General features: G+C 42.5%; 2 protein-coding genes and 1 long non-coding RNA gene across 6 annotated transcripts in view; all 3 read left to right on the top strand.

Moving 5' to 3' along the window:
- The window catches only part of LOC108228339 (tetratricopeptide repeat protein 39B), a 20342-nt gene extending 13593 nt beyond the window's left edge, over window positions 1-6749 (top strand). For all 4 annotated transcript variants that reach the window (XM_037976615.1, XM_037976617.1, XM_037976616.1 and 1 more), the window contains exons 14-19: window positions 27-118; window positions 553-673; window positions 744-855; window positions 1424-1541; window positions 1628-1744; window positions 2111-6749. In XM_037976615.1, coding sequence (XP_037832543.1) covers window positions 27-118; window positions 553-673; window positions 744-855; window positions 1424-1541; window positions 1628-1744; window positions 2111-2207 — 657 coding nt within the window. In that variant the 3' untranslated portion in view covers window positions 2208-6749. The remainder of the gene's footprint in view (window positions 1-26; window positions 119-552; window positions 674-743; window positions 856-1423; window positions 1542-1627; window positions 1745-2110) is intronic.
- A 640-nt stretch (window positions 6750-7389) lies between these two features.
- Window positions 7390-15249, top strand: cfi (complement factor I). Its single transcript, XM_017439425.3, has 17 exons — window positions 7390-7586; window positions 8498-8679; window positions 8753-8906; window positions 9549-9612; window positions 9703-9862; window positions 9952-10148; window positions 11527-11628; window positions 11709-11831; window positions 11948-11983; window positions 12085-12105; window positions 12633-12775; window positions 13151-13254; window positions 13495-13599; window positions 13690-13865; window positions 14321-14422; window positions 14503-14651; window positions 15028-15249. Exons 1-17 carry the CDS (start codon window positions 7521-7523, stop codon window positions 15094-15096), a joined length of 1953 nt encoding a protein of 650 aa, XP_017294914.1. The 5' UTR covers window positions 7390-7520; the 3' UTR covers window positions 15097-15249.
- An 855-nt stretch (window positions 15250-16104) lies between these two features.
- On the top strand, window positions 16105-16736 carry LOC119617212. Its single transcript, XR_005233435.1, has 2 exons — window positions 16105-16237; window positions 16341-16736. It is a non-coding gene; the product is annotated as an uncharacterized LOC119617212 (long non-coding RNA).
- The last annotated feature ends 2600 nt before the right edge of the window (window positions 16737-19336 follow it).

Below are 19336 nucleotides of genomic sequence, written 5' to 3'. Positions count from 1 at the left end.
TAAGATCAGGTGTGGCTTCTCTGCAGGCGATCTATGTGTACCAGAAGGCAGCCATCCTCAGCATGATGTCAGAGGAAGAAGTGAAGAAAACGGGGGAGGACCTCGTGGAGCTCTTCAGGTCGGTTTCCCTTCATGTTTCAGGATAAAACATGTAGCATCAGTCTTTAGAGCAACATTAAGCTCAAACATGTCTTAGATTGAGGATACAAGTAAATAAAGTATCTCATGAACCTGCAGCTCATTAACTTTTGGAGTTAAACCAGTTCAAGATGGCCACCACAGCTTATCAAACCAACACAACAATGGCTGTAACTTATTGAGCCGTAGTTTGGTGTGGTAGTAGCTGAGAGTCATTCCCAACACATCTGCAGAGATCTCAGTTTTATGTGAAATCGGGCCTTTTTAAGGTTTGAGAAGAGTCAGAACTCCCTCGTTTCTTTTTGTGTCAAACCCTGACATGCCTTCTGTCAAAGAATCCTTCCTGTAGTTCTGGTTTCTGTCGTGGTTCAAAGGTGGAGGTGTGTTGTGACTTTAAGGTGTCTTTGTGTGCAGGCAGGTGGAGGGACTGAAGCAGCGCCTGGCAGGAAAGTCCATCCCCATGGAGAAGTTTGCAGTACGCAAGTCCAGACGCTACAAAGCTGCTCATCCCATCCCTCTGGTCATCCCTGCACTGGTATTATACTCTGTTACAGTAAGTCCTCCCGGGGATGAAATGTTCGGTAACTGAGGTCTCGTGTTTGCAGGAGATGATGTACGTGTGGAACGGCTTTACCATTGTCGGGAAAAGAGCCGACCACACCGAGGCTCTGCTGGTCACCATCGAGAAAGCTGAGCAGCAGCTTCGCAATGACCCCAGTAAGAAGAAGAAACATCTGATGGTTCTGTTCGCAGAGATCTGGAGTTCCACAGGGTCGTGTTCTAGTTCTGATATTCAGCCAGTAAATCTGGATCTGTGGGTCTTTACAGAAGTGGCAGACCCAACTTAACCAAAGCACTGAATCCTTTATGTAAATTATTAAAGGTTTGGCAGACAATAACAATAAAACACGTAGTTTAAAGTTACTCATTTTAAACTTAGCCATTAATTGTGCCAACGCTAATGATGGCCAATCAGGTTCAACCAAACTGTGTCCGTCTGCAGAGGCAGGGCTCGTTACTTCCCAGGATCAGACGGATCATCGGTCAGCGTTTCTTTTAAAGACTTGTTTTATAATGGAGGAACTTGCTGCTCCTGACTTTCTCTCCTAAACTTGTAGTTTGTTTCATTTCTGGCAGATTTTATTTTCCATATTTTCCAAATTCCCAGTTCTGAAAGTTGAGCTTTAAAATGGCAGCTCAGTGTTTGTATTATGAGCAGGACGTTCAGGAGTCAGTATTTATGTCAGTCCTCTGTTTAAGAGCAGTGTCACGGTCTCGTCTTCAGATCCCTCAGAGTTTCATCCAGATGACAGCAGCCTGGTCCAGATGTTGAAGGGCCTCTGCCTGAAGCACCTGGGCAGGTTGCTGCAGGCCGAGCTGTGTTTCACGCAGGTCCTGTCCAGGTAACACAGGAACAACAAAGGACAAACTGGTTCAGGCTGTTCCAGGCGAGATTAAATCTTCTGTTTGTGTGTCCGTTTGCTTGCAGCGAGAGCCGGATCCGATACGATCACTACCTGATCCCCTTCACTCTCTACGAGTTGGGTTTGCTCTATAAACAACAGGGAGACTTCATCAAGGCCACCGCCTACATCGAAAACGCCAAGTGAGTTCTGTTTTCCGCTTACAGATCTGAGTCCACCCCTCCACTGTCTTTCCTCGCGTCTTCCTGTCCGGGTCACACGGGGGGTTCTGGTTCCATGCATGTAGACAAACAGAGCTGTCACAGAAATCCTGCAGCTACGAACATTTCTAACTTTCTCCAGTGAAGCTTTGCAAACAGCTCCACACCTGTTTACTCTGTAGGTGTGTCTGGAGTTTAAGCTCCTCTAATCTGTTAACGATCAGCTTACACTCCTGTCTGCAGACAGGAAGGAACCCTTCAGATTCTGACTTTATTTAAAGTGGCTGAACTGTTGTTTCAAACCTGAGCAGGGTTCAGGTTCCTGACATGGTTTCTGTTCTCGGTCAGGACGAACTACAAGGATTACTCCATGGAGTCCAGACTGCACTTCAGGATCCACGCCGCCCTCAACAGCCTGAAAGGATCTCCTGTCGGCACCCCGTAACACGACTTCATCGCCCAGCCAGACGGCTTCTGTTGGCTTCTGAGAACAAGCGTTTACTAAGGATGGGTATTTAGTTTTTAGTTTGATCATTTTTCTGTTAATTTATTCCTTCAGCAGCTGAGAAAGACTCCTCCTCCATGAACTGTCTTTGTTTTTTACTGCAAGGGGCGGAGCTAACCTATCATCTTTCTAGTTGTTTGTTTATTTTTGGACAATCCCAAAGTTAAGGAACTAATCTTTTCTTTTTTTATTTTTATTTAAGGAGCTCGTTATGAACAGTTTGTTCACTTATAGATGCTTGTTGCAACTTTTTGTTTTAAAGAAACAAAGCAGCCGTCAAACCAAAAGAAGAACCAACAGCTGGTAAAACTGATTGTTTGTTTTTGTTGGCTTTAGTTTTCTTGTGTGAACAACATGAAATCCAGTCTAACCTGTTGAAAAGGAACAAGTCAGGTTGGAACGAGACGTGGATGGAAACTGTTAATTATTCATGGTAACAGCAGGAACACTTTGTATTTTTCAGCTTCACATTTTGTTTGCCTCTTTGATTTCCTGCTGATGCATTATGGGACGTGTGCACGAGTCTGTGCACGTACAGTCTGCAGCCTTCTCACCAGTCGTGGCTTAAACAAACAGTTTAATACACTCATTCCAAGCTCACACACACACGCTCTTATGCACATTTGAAAGAGATTAACGGCTAGAATTGCACATTTTTAACAGCAATATGAGAGAATTTGTGCTGTTAAGACTTCGGTCGGCGTGTGGACGCCAGGTGGATCCATTCTTCTTCTCAGACACAGAGCAGCTTCACATCATGCAGGTTTGTAGACACTAAGAAGCTGGGATGCTGGTTTAAAACCGTGTTTTGTTGCAGGGCTGATCCCACACAGAAAAGAGACACTGATTTATCTGAACGAGCCGTTTACTCTCATGTTAACCAGCAGCTTGTTGGTTTCTCTTTAAAAAGTGATGATGCATCAGGGTTTGTGTTATTAAGAAATGAAATGATGCAGAAACGGTTTTAGCAGCAGCGTTCTGTCATCGAACAAAGAGCCTGATCTGAGACGTGGCTGCAGCTCGTTCTCTTCTCACTAAAGCAGCTCTGCCTCTGAGAAATATTTGCACAACTGAAACAAGCCTCATCCTCTGCAAAGACCGAGGGCTTCGTCTGAATAATGTTCTTATTTTTGTACAAGTTTAGCAGTGAACAAACCGAGGAAGGCCTTTTTGTTGCTTTTCTTATATTGTGTAATGTCCTAAAATATACTGTAAATTATTTAGATCAAAAGCAGATTTATGGTCAATCATAAGATAAGCACAATCTATTTTCTGGAGATCCCTGCGTCTAACGAGCTCTGATGCAGGTGAAGAGTGGTTTGTAGGAAGCAGGAACTGATGGAAACACTGGAGGTGTCTTTGTTTCCATTTCAAACTGTTAGTTGGATGAATTCACCGTCAGATAAATTAGCCTCCAACCTGAAGACCAAATCATTCGTGTTTGTCTGGCTTTCTTTCTGTGCCTGTACCGTAAATGTTTGGACATCTCTGTGTGACCTGAAGTTTAACTTCTGAACAACCAGGAAAAACCCTGAAACTGAAATATAATCGAGTCCAGACAAGCCTGCAAACGTTGTGGCAACGAGAAAAACTGATGGTTTCAGCTCAAAGCTTCAAATAAGACACGGATTGTTACCCGCCGCCACGACAGGCAGGAAATCCTCTGTTTGTTAGTAAAATATCTCATCAACAAGCTGATGGAGTTTAATGAAACTCTGAAAGTAATCATTGTATCGACAGCTGAATCAAGATGGCTGCCACAGCAGACACGTGTACCTCAGTCATTTCTACAGGCTGGAAGCTGAAGCGTGGGGTGGAAGTAGCTGAGAGTCATCCCCGCTGCAGATCCTTGGCTGGTGAGGCGGCGGGCGACATGCATTCATATAAAAACTGCTGCTTCCACATAAATGATGCAGCTGTTTGATGCTTTGACCTTTGACCTTTAATGATGAGGTCCGCCTCTCGTTGCCACAATCTTTGCTGAGAAAATGTTTCGTCAGTGCCTCTGTGTGTGTCTCAATCTGTACTTGTGTAGAAACGCATGTTCTCAGACGTTTGTGGTCCTTTCTGTCTGATATGAGACGTTATTGTATATAAAGGCTTTATGTTCAGGCAGAGATTGTTGTGCAATAAAAAGAAAACAGGATAATTGTTCATGTTCAGTGTTTCATTTCACTTCTCGTTACATGTTTGTGTCTCTGTGTGGCTGAGTCTCAGGGCTTCCAGACTTTGAATAAACAGGTTCTGTTCTTCAACCAGTTAGTCGGGTTTTTAGAGGGATTTTACAATTCAATAGAGATTATCCTCAAACAGACGTTCCTTTTGTTCTTTTGTCAGAAAACAGGTTTTACCTGAAGCACAATTCATGCCAGGGAGGGTTATTTGACTGTTTTTAGTCTTTTTCTACTTTGTCTTTACAGAAAATAGAATTTCAAAGCCAACAGTTAAATAATAAGTTGTCAGATCCTTCTGTCTTCTGAACAGATTAAGGACAAGAAAATGATTGTAATAAAACTAAAAAAAACTTTAAAAAAGTAAATAACCACCTGAAACAGGAATGTTTCCTGTAGGCTTAGGAAATAAATCTTTTAAGCTTCTGTATAAAATCAATCTAATGCTCCTCTCAGTGTTCTGACACATTTTTACTCAGAGAAATGAAGTTTATGCTGTAAAAAGTCAACTCTTGTGACATATCTGCTGTAACTTAAGGACGGGTTCTCTTATGGTCTGCATCTTGTGTGTTTCGGGTTGAAGATGGGAACGTTCCAGCGTTCTTGGATGTCAGGATGGTGGAGTTGCCTCCTGTCTGCTGGCGTTCTGCTCTCATGTTGCTGCAGCGTTCACCATCACCTTCAGGCTTCTGTCGGCGTCTCGCCACAGCCTCAGCCGCCATCTTCTCACTTCCTGTTTGTCTTCTGTCCAAAACCAAACCCGTAACAGCAGCTCAAACATCAGTTTCTTCCAGGGCCATGTTTGTGGGGTGATGTAAACACTGCAGACATCGTTGGTGCTCTTATAACGCCAACACAATATGGCCGCTTCAGCAACCTCATGACGTCATAGATGGGATATTTATGAGATGCATCTTCTAAGAACACAAAGCCGCTGATACGCAGCTGTCAGCTCAAATAAGAACCTGACAGACTGTGAGAGCAGCGCGGGGTTGGGTACTTTCAGTTTCGGGTGACATATGGAACCGTCAAGTCGTGGCGTTTATGTGATGCTTTAAAGTTGTTCATGATGCACGACCAATAAATCAGCCGGGTGAGATCAGAGGCCGTGTGTAACTATATTTTCTTACAGTAACTTTAGTCTCTTATTTCTTATCTGAAAGTCTTATTTTATCACCTGAAGCAGGTGAAAACAGCTCCAGGAGCTGAAGGCTGTTTGTTTGAAAGGATCAGGAAGTCGACCACATTCCTGAAACAAGAAGCAAATAAATATAAATTTAATTTTAATGGGCGATTCAAGTCTGGTTTACTCATTCTGCAGGTAAAGGAACATGATGTCTGTTCAGAAAGCCAGCCGTGGAAATAAAACATGAACTTTGTGTTGACTGGTTTTAAACTGGAGGTTTTAATGATTATCTACTGAACTAAAAGCATTAAAGTGTTATCTGCATCTTTTTACTTGTAACGATGCAGACGAGGAAAAGTTTCTGTGCTTTTAATTATTTAAGCAACAGTTTGCAAAAAAACATAATTGTTATTAAACCTGGTGGTTTGGTTCATATATGCATGATTTCCTGTGGTAATAAAATAACTTTAGTGGAAGATGTTTGTTCAGAAAATAAGGTTTTGATTTTGATAAACTGCTTCCTTCCTGTAAATCTTTATATCTGTTTTGTCTGAAATGAAAATGGTTCCGTTTATCCCAGAAGCCATAATTCTTTCCTGATGCCTTCATTCACTCAAGAACAAAAAATGCTTCTTTGTGCTGTTAGTGTTTCTGTAAAATCTACTTTTATTATTTTGTTTTTATTTGCAAACTGAAATATTGTTTATCAGGAGTTTAAACTTGAACCAAATTCAAATCTTCTGCTTCCATTTTCTATTTGTTGTTTTTATTCTTCATGATGCTGACAGTTAAATTCTCTTCAGTTTGAGATGATTTATGATTTATACGGTTTTAACAAATAAACAAACTTTATCTAGGTTTTATTAAAACTGCTCCAGTCTTCTCTTCCTGTCAGAGGTTTGGGTTTTAAATTATTAATTGTTGGTTAAATGTGTGATTCTTACTCAGATAAAAATCTGTCTTCCTTTATTTCCAAGGAGAACTTGTATTTATCTCGTCTGAAGAACGGCACATTTTCAGGTTGGAGGAAAAAACGTATAAAAGCAACATTTAATCTAAAAAGTGTTTTAGTGTCTTGAAATGTTTTAATTTGAGTTTCTGAGACATTTCCTCAGATGAAGTTCTGTAAACAGATTGTGATGAAAATAAATCCAGAATTTAATAAAGCAGCTTATTTTAAGTGTCTTTGGATGTTCTTTGTTGATTTACATAAAAACAGACAGGCAGAAATGCAAACTAAAAAGTAAGCCTTGGACAAACTTTGGAGGAGTCTCTTGCAGCCAACTTTTATTTTGAAACGTTTTCAGATAGATTTACAGATTTTAAATATCATCCAGAAAACGATGGAAGCAGAATCGAATTAAGACTTTTGCCCAGTCTGTTACATTTAAAGCACCGACTGTTTGTCAGAGTCGAAGTGTTTCAGCAATGATTTTGAAATGTTCTTTATTGATTCAGTGTTGAACTTTAACTCTTTTGTCCATTTTGTTGATTTTCCTCAGGGTCAGAAAAGGCTGCAGCCTCAAACTGCACTTTTATTTGTTCCAACATAAATGATTACTGAAAGGAACCTCGTTATGTCATAAAATGATCCTTCTGATTCAGCTCCGTGTCAACCGGCTGAATAAATCAAAACCCCTCCAGAATAAAATCGTCAGTCGCCACATTCAGAGGCTGACCTTTGAGCTGAAACACCACCTACATGTTTATGTTTTTGCTGGATTTTCCCGCCTGTCGTTGCCTTGGTTGTGTGTTTCAGTGAGTCAGGAGGATCATGGGTACACAAAGACCCGACGAGCTAATGATTGATTGCTGACATCAGCAGATATCAGGCTGCTGGTTGAGTCCTCTCTCAGAAAGAAACAGCTTCTCAGTCTGATGCTTTGACTTCTGTGGAGAGCTTTTCTTCACTGTAGTTTATTTCTGTTGCTGTAAAGTGATATTTCAGCTGTTTTTATGTCTGTCAGGATGAGACCCGAGTCGCTCTTCTTGCTGTTTCTTCTCATCCTTCACTCAGAAACGGTGAGTCAGATTTATTCTTATGTTGCTTCAAAAGGTGCAAATTTTACTTAAAAGTGCTGCAGAAACTGTAATATGCAATATATTACAGTTTCTGAAAACAGAAAATAAAAATACAGTAAAAAAAAACTGAAAAACATGCAAGAAACTACTGATGTTTACTTTTAGGGGAACATTTGCTGAATGTTACCAACCATGAAGGAATATGACTCAGTAAAAGGTTTCTGGGGGAACCCTGGTGGATCCTAGCAGGACCACTAATGAAGAAAGTCTGCACTGATTTAATAAAGTTTAAGTTTTAATTTTACTCATCTTCTCGGATTTAGAGCACTAAATGTAAGAAATCAGCATAACTTCTGAAAACTGTATTTATGTCAGAATATGTAATTAAAACAGAGGTTGATAATGTTTGTTAAGGACAAATGTTACAGAATGACACAGTTTTACATGAAGTTCCTCTGAGTATTAGACGTCCCAGTAAACATCATTTACCAGAAAGGTTTCTGCTGACCTACATTATTTCCTGGCAAAGCTGAAGTAATGTTTACATTTCTGCTTAGGTCAAGTTCCATCCTACTTCAGTTCTCTCTGGTGTCTAACCGGCCTGTCATACAGATCTGTAAATAAAACTTCCTACCTTTAAGTATTTTCAGTCCTCTGCTGTTCCAGACAACACCAAACTGAAGAGAGTCACATCTGCAGCAAACAAAGTTTATTTGAGTCAACTGGACAAACGACCAACAATCAGACACGTTTTAGTCTGCCAAAATGGAGTCCACACCACTGTGATTATGTCAGCTACTGTAATAATATTCTGTCATAATGAAATTTATAAAAAAGAAACTAAAGTTGTATATCATCTGCATAAAGCTGAAACATTTAGATCCTCTTCATTCTTCTGATCTTTTCCTCAGGATAGTCCACCAGAACAAGATCGGCCATCATCCCTAACCGAGCAGACCCGAAAGGTCCAAAAGAGACCGCCGCTTCCCTCCCTGCCCCCCACCACGCCGGCCACATCCGCCCAAGTGATCCCCAAACAGGAAGCTGACGAGTTCCTGGCTTCACACGAGTGTCTGGACAAAAAGAACCAGAGGTTCGGACATACTTTGTGTTTTGTGGCTGTATATTAGATAACGTTAGATAACGTGCTGGTTTACCTTCGTCAGGTTGACCCGGGCGTCGTGCAGCCTGGTGTTTTGTCCTCCATGGGAGCGTTGCATTGATGGACAGTGTTCCTGTAAACCACCCTACCTGTGTCCCTTTGAGGACATGAAACCAATCTGTGGGACAAATCACAGGAACTATAGATCCTACTGCCAGGTAACTTGAAGGTGTTGGTTCTAAAGTATAAAATCAGGAATTAGTCAGTTCTTTAGATGTTTATGGACCTTTATCTTCAGGTAGTTTCTCACTGGGCAGCAACTAGTTAGAGACAAGACAGAGACTCAAAACTGAGGAAACATTGCAATAAAACAGGTGGATTTTCTTTTCTAGTTTCACTGAATTCTGAGTATTTGCAACCAAATGACCATAGATTTTGATAACCCTGTCTTGTTTTTCAGTGCATGGCCTGCAAAACTGCATTCTTGGCCTTTCACATTATTTTATTGCCCATATCTGCCTCGGCTTGCTTTGTACCCACCTTGGCAGCAGTCCCCCCAGATTTAGACCAGTTTTCTAATCATCAGGATGTTTCTTTAGTCCTGGACATGTTTTCTGTCAGAGCTCCTGTGCAGATGTTGAAATAACACTCTTGAGATGAGTTGGAGCATCCACAATGATTCTGACTACATTGAGAATCTGTTGCAGTTTTTTCAAACATTTAAAGATCAAGCGACAGGACCTTGTGCCTCTGTAGGAATTGAGAAACACCGTAAACGTTTCAGGACATTCTGGAGTCTCACAACCCAGTGAGATACCACCTTTTCTTGTTTTTAGACAAAGTTGTGATTTGTTTCCCAGGCAATGGCAGTTTCATGCCGGAACAAGAATCCGCTTTTCTCTCACTTTGGGGAAAATTGTAAAGGTTCGTTCACACAGACACCTTTAGAGCCTTGTGATGCTTTTGGTATTCCTATTTATGGATATTATTTCTGTTATGTCTTACTGACCGCAGATAATATTCCAAAGTTCAAAAGTTCAGTGGACACAGACACAGGAATGATCAGGATCTTTCTTCCTGATGGAGCTGGAGGTGGAGAGAACCTTCTGGTGTGTCAGGAGATGTGGGACACTGCGGCCGCTAATGTAGCTTGCATGGAGCAGAAACACCCATTGTGAGGAGATATATTTATAGTTCTAATAAACATAAAGGACCAGCCTTTTTAAAATATTGTTGGTAAACTAAAACCTACCATGTGTACAGGGGTGCAGTATCTGCAGATGCTGTGGACTACAACACCCTGACGGCCGACAGGGACAATCCAGATCTTCCCAGCAGCTGCGTCAGCATCCGCTGCCAAGGCTACGAGACGTCGCTGGCTGAGTGTGAAATCTTCAACAAGGTGAAAACTGTCGGCAGGAAGGTAGCTGCAGCCACCTGTTACAAGGAGGCACCTGAAGGTCTGTATGTTCAGAATCTGCAACACTTTGTCACTGCACTTCAGTTTCTGTAGACACAAGTCACAACAAAAGTCTTGTTAGGTTGTTGTGAAAGGTTTGGTTCAGTGGTTCATGGAACATCCGTTCATCTGACCATCCATCTTTTGCTACTTTTCTGAGACTGGATCATGGAAGTGCCAGCTTACACAGAGCTCCTCAGACCTCCCCCTCCTCCAGCTCATCCAGGGGGAGTTCCAGGCATTCCCAGGATAGCTGGAAGATAAAATCTCCACAATAAGTCCTGGTTCTGCCCTGAGGCTTTCCAGTTGGACAAGTCTGAAACTCCTCCCCTGGAAGGCATCCAGAAGGTGTCCTTACCTGTTGCCCAGACCACCTGAACTGGTCCGTTTTGACATGGAGGAACAGTGACTCCACTCTGAGCTCCTCCCAAATACCTGAACCCTCCCCCACCCTCCCCCCTCCCCCCATCCATCGGGATGAGGCCTTTCAGAGGTGGAAGCTCGTTTCAACTGCATGTCTTTGCAATATGAATCTTTTGGTCATCACCCATAACTCATGACTAAAGGTTAGAGATGGAACCTAGCTTTATCAGTAAACAGAGGACTTTACCTTTTGGTTCATCTTTTTCTTCATCACAACAGATCAATGCAGCATCTGCAGCTAATGTCCAATCTGCTCCTCAGGCTCCTGCTCCATTCTGCCTCCACTTGTGAACAAGACCCTGAGATACCCCTCCTCTTGAGGTGGTGGCAAAATGCTCCAGCCTCTTTTGGAGGCTCCAGATCAGTGGGGCCAACAGGACCACATCATCTACCAAAAGACCCTCCACTCCTTGGCTGCACTTAGAAATGCTGTCCATAAAAGTTATGAGCAGAGGTGGTGACAAAGGGCACTCTGGTGTAAACCAACACTTACTGGAAACAAGTCTGACTTATTAGTGGCAAAGTAAACCAAACTCTCAGTGTGATTGTACAGGGAGAAGAAGAAGGGAGCCCCAAACCCCTTACTCACCAGGCACCCTTTACAGGACACCATGAGGGTCATAAGCCTTCTCCAAGTCAACAAAACTGCCATTCACTCTCAAACAGGTTTAAGAGTTGGTGCTGTGTTTCATGACCAGGACAAAAAGTCTGTGTGGCGTAAATTTTGTTTGCTAAGATTTTCCAAATCTGCATGCAGGCCAGTAACCAAAGAAACGTCTAAATATGAACACAAGGACGTTGACATTCTTGCACATCCTTGTGATTAAATTCAGTGTAACTGTATTCTTATTTAACCAAGTTCATTCTGATCCTTTCCAGTAAAATACTCCAACCTGCTGATAATCCAGTTGAATTCATTTTAAAACCACCTCTTTGCATTTATTTATTTTTTGTAGAATGTGAGTTTACCTGTGCAAACCAGAAGTGCATCTCCAGGAACCAAACGTGTGACGGAGTGGACGACTGCGGCGACCGGAGCGATGAGATGTGCTGCAAAAGTAAAGCGAACAAAAAACAACCAGATCAGATAAATTAAACGTACGTCCCTGGTTTATGTGAGGGTGGTTGTGTTTGTCAGAATGCAGGAACGGAGCGTTCCTCTGTAGGACAGGTGTTTGTGTGCATAAAGAAGCAGTTGGTGACGGACACATCGACTGTCTGGATGGAGCAGATGAATCTCCGAAACACACCACAGCGCTCTGTAAGACAACAACTTCATTAAAACAAACTAAACACTCATAAACAGAGGCCAGGCCTTTTAAACGTTAATCAAAGAACGCTGTCGACTAAATAATGACGTGTTTCTGGTTTTTGCAGCATCGGATAATATGAACCTGACACAAACACCTTTAGGTAATAAAATATTCAGAAAAAGAATATTTAAAGTTTCAATAAAAACTAGAACTGAGCGTGTTTGTGGTGATTTAAAACATTTGCTGTCTTCCTTTTTTCAGAATACGTCTCTCGCAGAAACGGTACGTGACTTCAGCACCGGCTCTTTCATTAGAAGTGGGCCACTCTTTTTTTAGAAAATGGAAAAGGGAGTTGTTGTTTCCACTGAAAATTAAAATACTTCTGTAAAAGAAGTCGTACCCATCCCACAAACCTTGGTCTGCTCTGATTGGTTGAAATAACTTTACTGATTGTTTCCTTTTCAATTAATTTGATCAATTTCAGGATAAAAATAAATGTATATCTGTGGCTTCATATATAATAGTCACATACTTTTTATATTCTGGTTCAACAATAATATCTCTGCTTTTTTAAGATTTTTGTTTGTTTTGAGGAAAATGTCAAAAAAAATTGGATGATGTTTTATCAATATTTCCTTTAAAACCTCATTAAACTGATAAACTATAACTATAACCTCCCTTCTCCTGGGATTTTAGTGGTTGGTTCATGTTTGTTGAATTAAAACATTTGGACTCTAGAATCCCAACCAATGAAAAGCTCATTCAGCCGGGACATGAACCTACGGCGCTCTGTGCACGTTTACCTCCAGAAACAAGAACCAACAGGAAGGTCCTGGAGGCCCAGCTTCAGTGTGGCATTCCCAACAAGGACTTGGTGGACGATGTGGACGTGGTGGAGCGAGGAAGGTCCAGCCGGAGGAAGAGGGTGGTGGGAGGAATCCCGGCGCTCCCTGTGAGTAACTTGACTTTTAAAATGTGTCCTTCACTTATCTCGTTAGGATAAAGACCCACAAACTTATTTCATTTAAAACTAATAAAGTTAAGTAGTTTTACTCAGCTGTATCATGAACACATCATCTGACTAAAGACAAATACAGACATTCACATCAAACCATTATTATTAATTAGACTCCTACTGTTGTATTCAAATAGTTCAGTAGATGTTATAAAAATAAAATGGACTCCATCTTTAACATCAGTCATTGGCTCCAACATCATGAGTCGGCAGAAGCTGTTCCTCTGGGTCTGACGGGAAGACTGCAGGTTTTTCAGGAAACGATGAGGGGCGCTGCATTCGGACTCAACGTTTCTTCTCGTTGCTCTGCAGACTCAGATCCAGTGGCAGATCGCTCTGGAGGAAAACAAGAGGATCGACTGTGGAGGGGCGTACATCGGAGGCTGCTGGGTCCTCACTGCTGCTCACTGCGTCAGGTTCAACGAACCACACGGCCCAAAGAACCAGACAAATAACACAACAAATAAGTCATCTCTTCATAGGATTATTAGTTAAATCCAGCTCAAGTCAACTACTTTTTTCTGAACTATCTGGATTACAGTTACAGTATTTAAAAAATAGAAACTGATCTGCGGTTCTAATGGCAGCAACAGTCATAATAATGTTGGTACCATCTGAAGCTCTGAGTTGTTTTAACAGCAGCGTCTCTTCCCCAGGCCCAACCCTTCTGCATTCAGAATAAAGTTTTCTCTCTGGAAGAAGTTTCGAGCTCAAGGAACGACGGACATCGTTCCTGTGGAAGACATTCAAATCCATCCAAAGTATGAAAAACATCCCTGAATACCGGAAACATAACATTTTATTAAATGTTCCTGAGTGAGTCACTGTGTCTGTGTAAATATTCCCTGCAGCTACATCCCCACCACGTATGAAAATGACATCGCTCTCATAAAGCTGCAGAAGCTTCCCTTCACAGATAAATGCTTCGAGGACAACCCAGCCATCAGGGCTGTGTGTGTTCCCTGGACGACTCACCTGTTCCAACCCAACCACACCTGCAGCATCTCCGGCTGGGGGCGGACAGCAGGTACAAACAGACCCTCAGCTCCAAAGTCATGGTTCCATCCTCGTATGGAGTGGAAATATGGAGTAACAGTGGCTCAACATTAGGATAAATATGAAACAAGAGAACTGTCAAAAACCTGCAGTACTGTGCCATATTTGCACCTCAGTAGAATACGAGTTATTTTAAAGTTGCACATGTGGTTTCAGTCCATCCATTCATTGGTCGGGTCACAGAGACCCCCGCAGGGTTGCACATTTCTCCACTCTTATGTAGAAGCTCCCACACAGGAAGACACATTCTGGAGTTAGCAAACGACACTAATGGTCAGCTCGCTGCAGCCCTCGGGACAATCTGAGACAACATTTTTGATTCTTTAGTTATTTTTACTCTCCAAACTTCGCGGGCTGCTTCATGCTCAGAGTGTCAGTTTGTACCTGAATCATTCAGAGGTTTGAGTAAAGGCATGTTTTCCTCAGATGGGAGGTCTGCCCAGGTGCTGCTGTGGGCCAACGTCTCCCTCATCGAAGGCTGTGAATCTTCCTACAAAGATCGCTTTAAACCAGGGATGATGTGCGCAGGTGGGCGTGCACACAACCAACACAAGAAGCTGCCTTCTCGTCATGTTGGAGAGTTAAACCTGGGTTTGTTTTGTGTGCAGGGGACCTGGAGGGCAGCGTGGACTCGTGTCAGGGGGACAGTGGAGGTCCTCTGGTCTGTGAGGACGAACTTGGAGTGTCCTACCTGTGGGGGATCGTCAGCTGGGGGGAGAGGTGTGGACAGCCAGGGTTCCCTGGAGTTTATACACAGGTAAAACACAGTTACACTGAAATAAATACATGTACGCTGTGTACACGAGACAGAACTGAACAAGTAGCTGTGCTACACTTTAATGGGGGAACCAGCAGGAGTCTCTGTTACGATTCAGCCGTTATTCTTCTGTTTTAATCACAGTTATGTCCGTCTGGATCAGGGGAGCTCTGAGCTCTGTCCACAGAAAACTAAACTTGTTTTTATCCTGGTTTACTGTACACTTCTTAAACATGTAAACCATGAAAATGTCAGCATTTTGTCAAAGGAAGTCCTGAATTACTGCTGGTGGTGGATGTTGGACCTCTGCAGAAACGCTCCTGCTATGATTTCAGGACCAGTGGTGATGAACGTCGGGTCTGTTGTCTCGTTGCAGGTGGCTCATTACTTCGAGTGGATCCGACTTCACACTGGTTGGCCTGCAGTCACCAGGTTTAACTCCTAATGAGACCAGCGCACCTAATCTTCCTGTTCCACCTCAAACCACGTCTGTTCAGGGACGTCTTCATGTTTATTATGATCAGAATTAGACTGAATGTTTAAAAACAGAACTTTGTTCCCAGAAAAGACCAATAAAATACTGTTGTGGTTTGTTTCTTGGAAATTTCAGTTCTTATTTGTGGTGTTTTATAAAAATCTGTTTGTTTTTATGTTGTTTTATTCATATTGTGAAGAAAACATCTGGTATTAATTACATGTAGATAATTACCAGTAACAGAAAAATAAAAATTAGGTGATTAATTAAAAGTCATTGCACTTAATACTGAAATATATTAAGTTATTTTAATGTTTCAGTGTTGTTTTAATCAACAGTCCAGGGTACAGTAATTTCTCATCATATAGTCCCCATTTTATAAAAAGTAATAAGAAACTTTTTTATTAAGCAGTAACCTGAATCAATTATTTTAAACATTTAAAAAATGAATAAACAAAAGATAGTAAAATAACAGATGCAAGAAAGAAGTTTGAAATGTGTTTTATTTTATTTTACTGTTAATTTATAAACGTCAGTCAGACACAATAAAAACTTTTGTGTATTAAAAGGTTAAAGAAAAAGCACACATAGGATATTAAATGTCACAAAAAGTGATATTTGAGGTTGTTTTCTGAGGCTAACGCCGTTTGACAGCCGTCCTGTTGTTCCTGTTGGGTCAGATTCTGGTTTTTGTTTTAAGGTAAACCTGAGGTTCACTTCAGAGCAAAAAGCCTCTTTATAAACTTCACTCTCTGACAAAAAAAGTTAAATTAAATTAAATTTGAACGGTCGGGTTGGGCATCGAGTCTCGAGAATCGATTGGAACCGGGACCAACATTCCGATTCTCCAGGAATCGTTCAGAATTTTTAATTTCAATTCCTACTTTCGATACTTTCCACCAACAGGAAGAAGAAGCCAACAAACACCAACGAAGAAGAATCCACAGGAAGCGTGTACGGCAGCTCAGCACCTGCAGTGAGATGAGATCAGGTGAAGCAGACCAACATGGTTAAACACCTCCGGCTTCAGGGTGGAGAAGCAACCAGGTGATCCGCCCACCTTCCTCTGGCTCCGCCCCTCAGCCTCGAACCACACTGCAGTCAGAATCTGGTCAGTAAAACAATAAATACAGTTTATACCAACACTGAGGCAGCTAACGAGTCCACTCACATGTAAACACCCAGCTAACGTTAGCTCCCACATGTTTTCATAGACGGACGACCTGAAGTTGCTAACGTCAGCCAGGAAGTTCTCCAGACTCCATGATGTGCTGCTCCGTTCACCCAACAGTCCGAGGAAAGATGAAAGGTTAGAGCATACATTGTCTCTTAAACCAGAATTAAAACAAGGATTTGGAGCCAGAATCGTTTAAACGATGAGAGGTCATGTGACTGAAAACCACCCTGAAGGACCAGATCGGACTGGACTGAAGCCCAAAGTGTCTCTAACAGTGATAAGTGATGTCATCTAAACCCACCCAAACCAGAACCAGAACCAGAACCAGAACCAGCAGAACCGTGTGACGAGTCGTTCAAAGAGCCATAAATCCCAAAAACAGGCCTGGGTCTCTAAATCCCAGTGCTTATTTTGACTCACTCTTGATTTTAAAGTGAACTAAAAAAACAAACACACGCCCACACACACACACACACACACACACACACACATACACACATACACACGCACACACCCATCCTGCTGCAGGCACTGAGCTGTGAACACTTCTGCAAACTGTTTGGCTGTAAAAGCAGAAGTTACCAACAGCAGTTGGTGAATTTCACCCACTGGGGGCTGCTGGGCGCCGCTGGGGGCTGTCCTGGGAGCCTCCCCACCCCCCAGGACAACAGATGAGACGTGTCCTTTCACCACAGCTGACAGAAACAGCAGCTCTGAGATGCGTCTCTAACTGCTGGAATAAATAAGCACAGCTCTCAGTGCAGGCGTGTTTAAGGTGCTGCCTGCAGAGAAAGTTCACTCTACCCTGTTTAAATATTATTTATTTTAGAAGCTTAATGTCTGATTTGAAGAGAAAATGTTTACGTTTCTTATCTTAAAATCTTCGAGGCTACAGCTGCTAATGTCCAGGTCTAAATACACAGAATAAATAATAATAATTGGTCCTTATCTTTGTTTCAGTAATGTACTGCAGCTGTTTAAATCATAAACATGGGAGCAGCTGCTGAGGTCAGCAACAGACAAGAGTGCAGTTTTGCAAGCCGTGCACATGAAAACTGGCTGCCTGTGACACAGAAAACAGAAAAGTTCCCCACATTGTCTCAGTTTTGACTGACTAGCCTCCAGTAATTACAGCCTAGAGCAGTTCCGGATTTAGCAAACAAATAATGACTCCACCTCCGTCACTCTGCGGTATCGTAGCAGCTGATAGTCGTCCCCAACATATTCTGAGCTCTACCTGATCATGCAAGATATTTGTTTAAAACTTTGTTGATATGCATCTCTTTAAGGAATGCTAGGCTGGGAATGTTAGCTTACATCTTAGGACACAAACATTCATGTAATTGTTGCCATGAGTGAGAATGTGTGACGTTAAACTGACTTTTTATCCTGTCATTATTACTTCAGCACAAAAATAAAATCCCCCTCCCAGATGTCAGCCAGGTGCTGCTGATCAAACGTATTGATTACCTGATCGGCATCAGTGGGACCACCTCTAGAAAACCAGGAGCAGACAGGTGTGTGTTAACACAACACCAGGGCGGAAAGACATCAGCAATAACCTTAGAGAGCTACTTTACTGACTGTCAACATGTTCAGGGTTATCAGGGCATCTCTAAACTACTAATAAATGGTTAAAAGTACTTTTCTCCCGTGTTATCCACCTACTGCTGTTGTTAAAGCGTTCAGACTCTTTAAAAAAGAAAAACCTCATCATGTGGTCTTACTGCTGACTGCAGGACTGGAGGCTCTGGGGTCCGAAGCCCCCTCTTTCTGTGGTAGTTTCAGTGTCTGTAGCTCTGATGCATGATTGGCTCTTTGCTAAAGTTGAACTTTTTTAAAGCCACACCCCTTTTTAATCCCTGCCTTATTGAATTAATCATATTTAGTTTTGCACGTAGTCTGCTGGACTGGACACTCTGCTGCTACATGTTAGATTTGGCTCCAAGAAATCCGGGTTCTGCCTGGGTCTGGGGTCCTGCCGGGACTTGTAGACCCCTCCCCCACCTTCTGCTGCTCCTGAGATTTAATTAGTGCCTCCATGCCGGCTGTAGGACCAAAGTTTGAGCCTCTGTTACAACATGTCAGGGTGGAAGTGATGGTTCCTCCTCTTCCTCACTGGGCTTCCCCTCCTGAGTCTCTTTACACTTCATTTACCTTTTCAGGGTTCTTAACAGTGCAAACTTTACAGGTGCAATGAAACAAAATATCAAACTCGTGATTTTCTTTTAGTCAAACACTCTCATAAAACCCTCCAGTTGTCATTTCTTTGATTTCAAACATTAATGACTTGTTTTTAAAGGTTTTGGGTCAAAATCCCAAAGTGGGGAGACTGTGTGGGCGGAGTTAGCTCCGGTGTTACTGTCGCCGTGTTTATCAGGGAAAATTAGAGTTCCCTCCCCGTCTGGATTTGTTACTTACTGCCCGGCTCTCGATGCGTCACACTTGTCCTTGGACAGTTTTGTTTCCCTCACTGCGATCAGACGTGTTTATTAAACCGACTGAGACAGAACACGCTGTTTGGTGTTTGGAAATCTGATGGTGAACAATGATGAGTGAACGAAGGGAACGTGTCCCGACGCCGCCCGTCTGAGGAGCACTTCCTGTCAGCCACCACAGAAGAAGAGCCTCCTGTGTCTCTGCGGTCTTTTAGACGTTTCTAAGTTTTTCTGGAACAGCTGTAAAGACGGCTGGATTTTCTATCAGCCTCCAGCTGCTTCTCAGCGGAGCAGAAGAAACAAAATGGCTCCATTAAAGCTTATAACCACGCCCACAACAACTCCTGACCAATCACACGACACTTGGAGCTGTGAGGAACAGTTCGGTCAGGCCTTCGTGTCGAAGCAGCAGACGAAGCTGCTCCGAGAACAACATGATGCAGTTTTCATCACTCGCTGACGAGACTGAGAGGCTTCATGAATCCTCCTGGAGGAAGGATCGGCTTTCAGATCTGCTCCTGGAGGAAGGAACGGCCTTCAGATCTGCTCTCATGGTGTCGGTGAGAACAACATGAGAGACTGAGAGGCTTCATGA

This window comes from Kryptolebias marmoratus, linkage group LG7 (genome assembly GCF_001649575.2).
Source record: "Kryptolebias marmoratus isolate JLee-2015 linkage group LG7, ASM164957v2, whole genome shotgun sequence".
Lineage (NCBI taxonomy): Eukaryota > Metazoa > Chordata > Actinopteri > Cyprinodontiformes > Rivulidae > Kryptolebias > Kryptolebias marmoratus.
The sequence above is the reverse complement of the archived record's forward strand: the minus strand, read 5'-3'. Positions and strand labels throughout refer to the sequence as shown.

Excerpts from the sequence above, each read along its gene's own strand:
- cfi (XM_017439425.3), top strand. The coding sequence starts at position 7,521 with ATGTCTGTCAGGATGAGACCCGAGTCGCTCTTCTTGCTGTTTCTTCTC. Across the intron at positions 13,866-14,320 it reads CGGCTGGGGGCGGACAGCAG|ATGGGAGGTCTGCCCAGGTG; the intron begins GTACAAACAGAC and ends TGTTTTCCTCAG. Across the intron at positions 14,423-14,502 it reads ACCAGGGATGATGTGCGCAG|GGGACCTGGAGGGCAGCGTG; the intron begins GTGGGCGTGCAC and ends TTTTGTGTGCAG.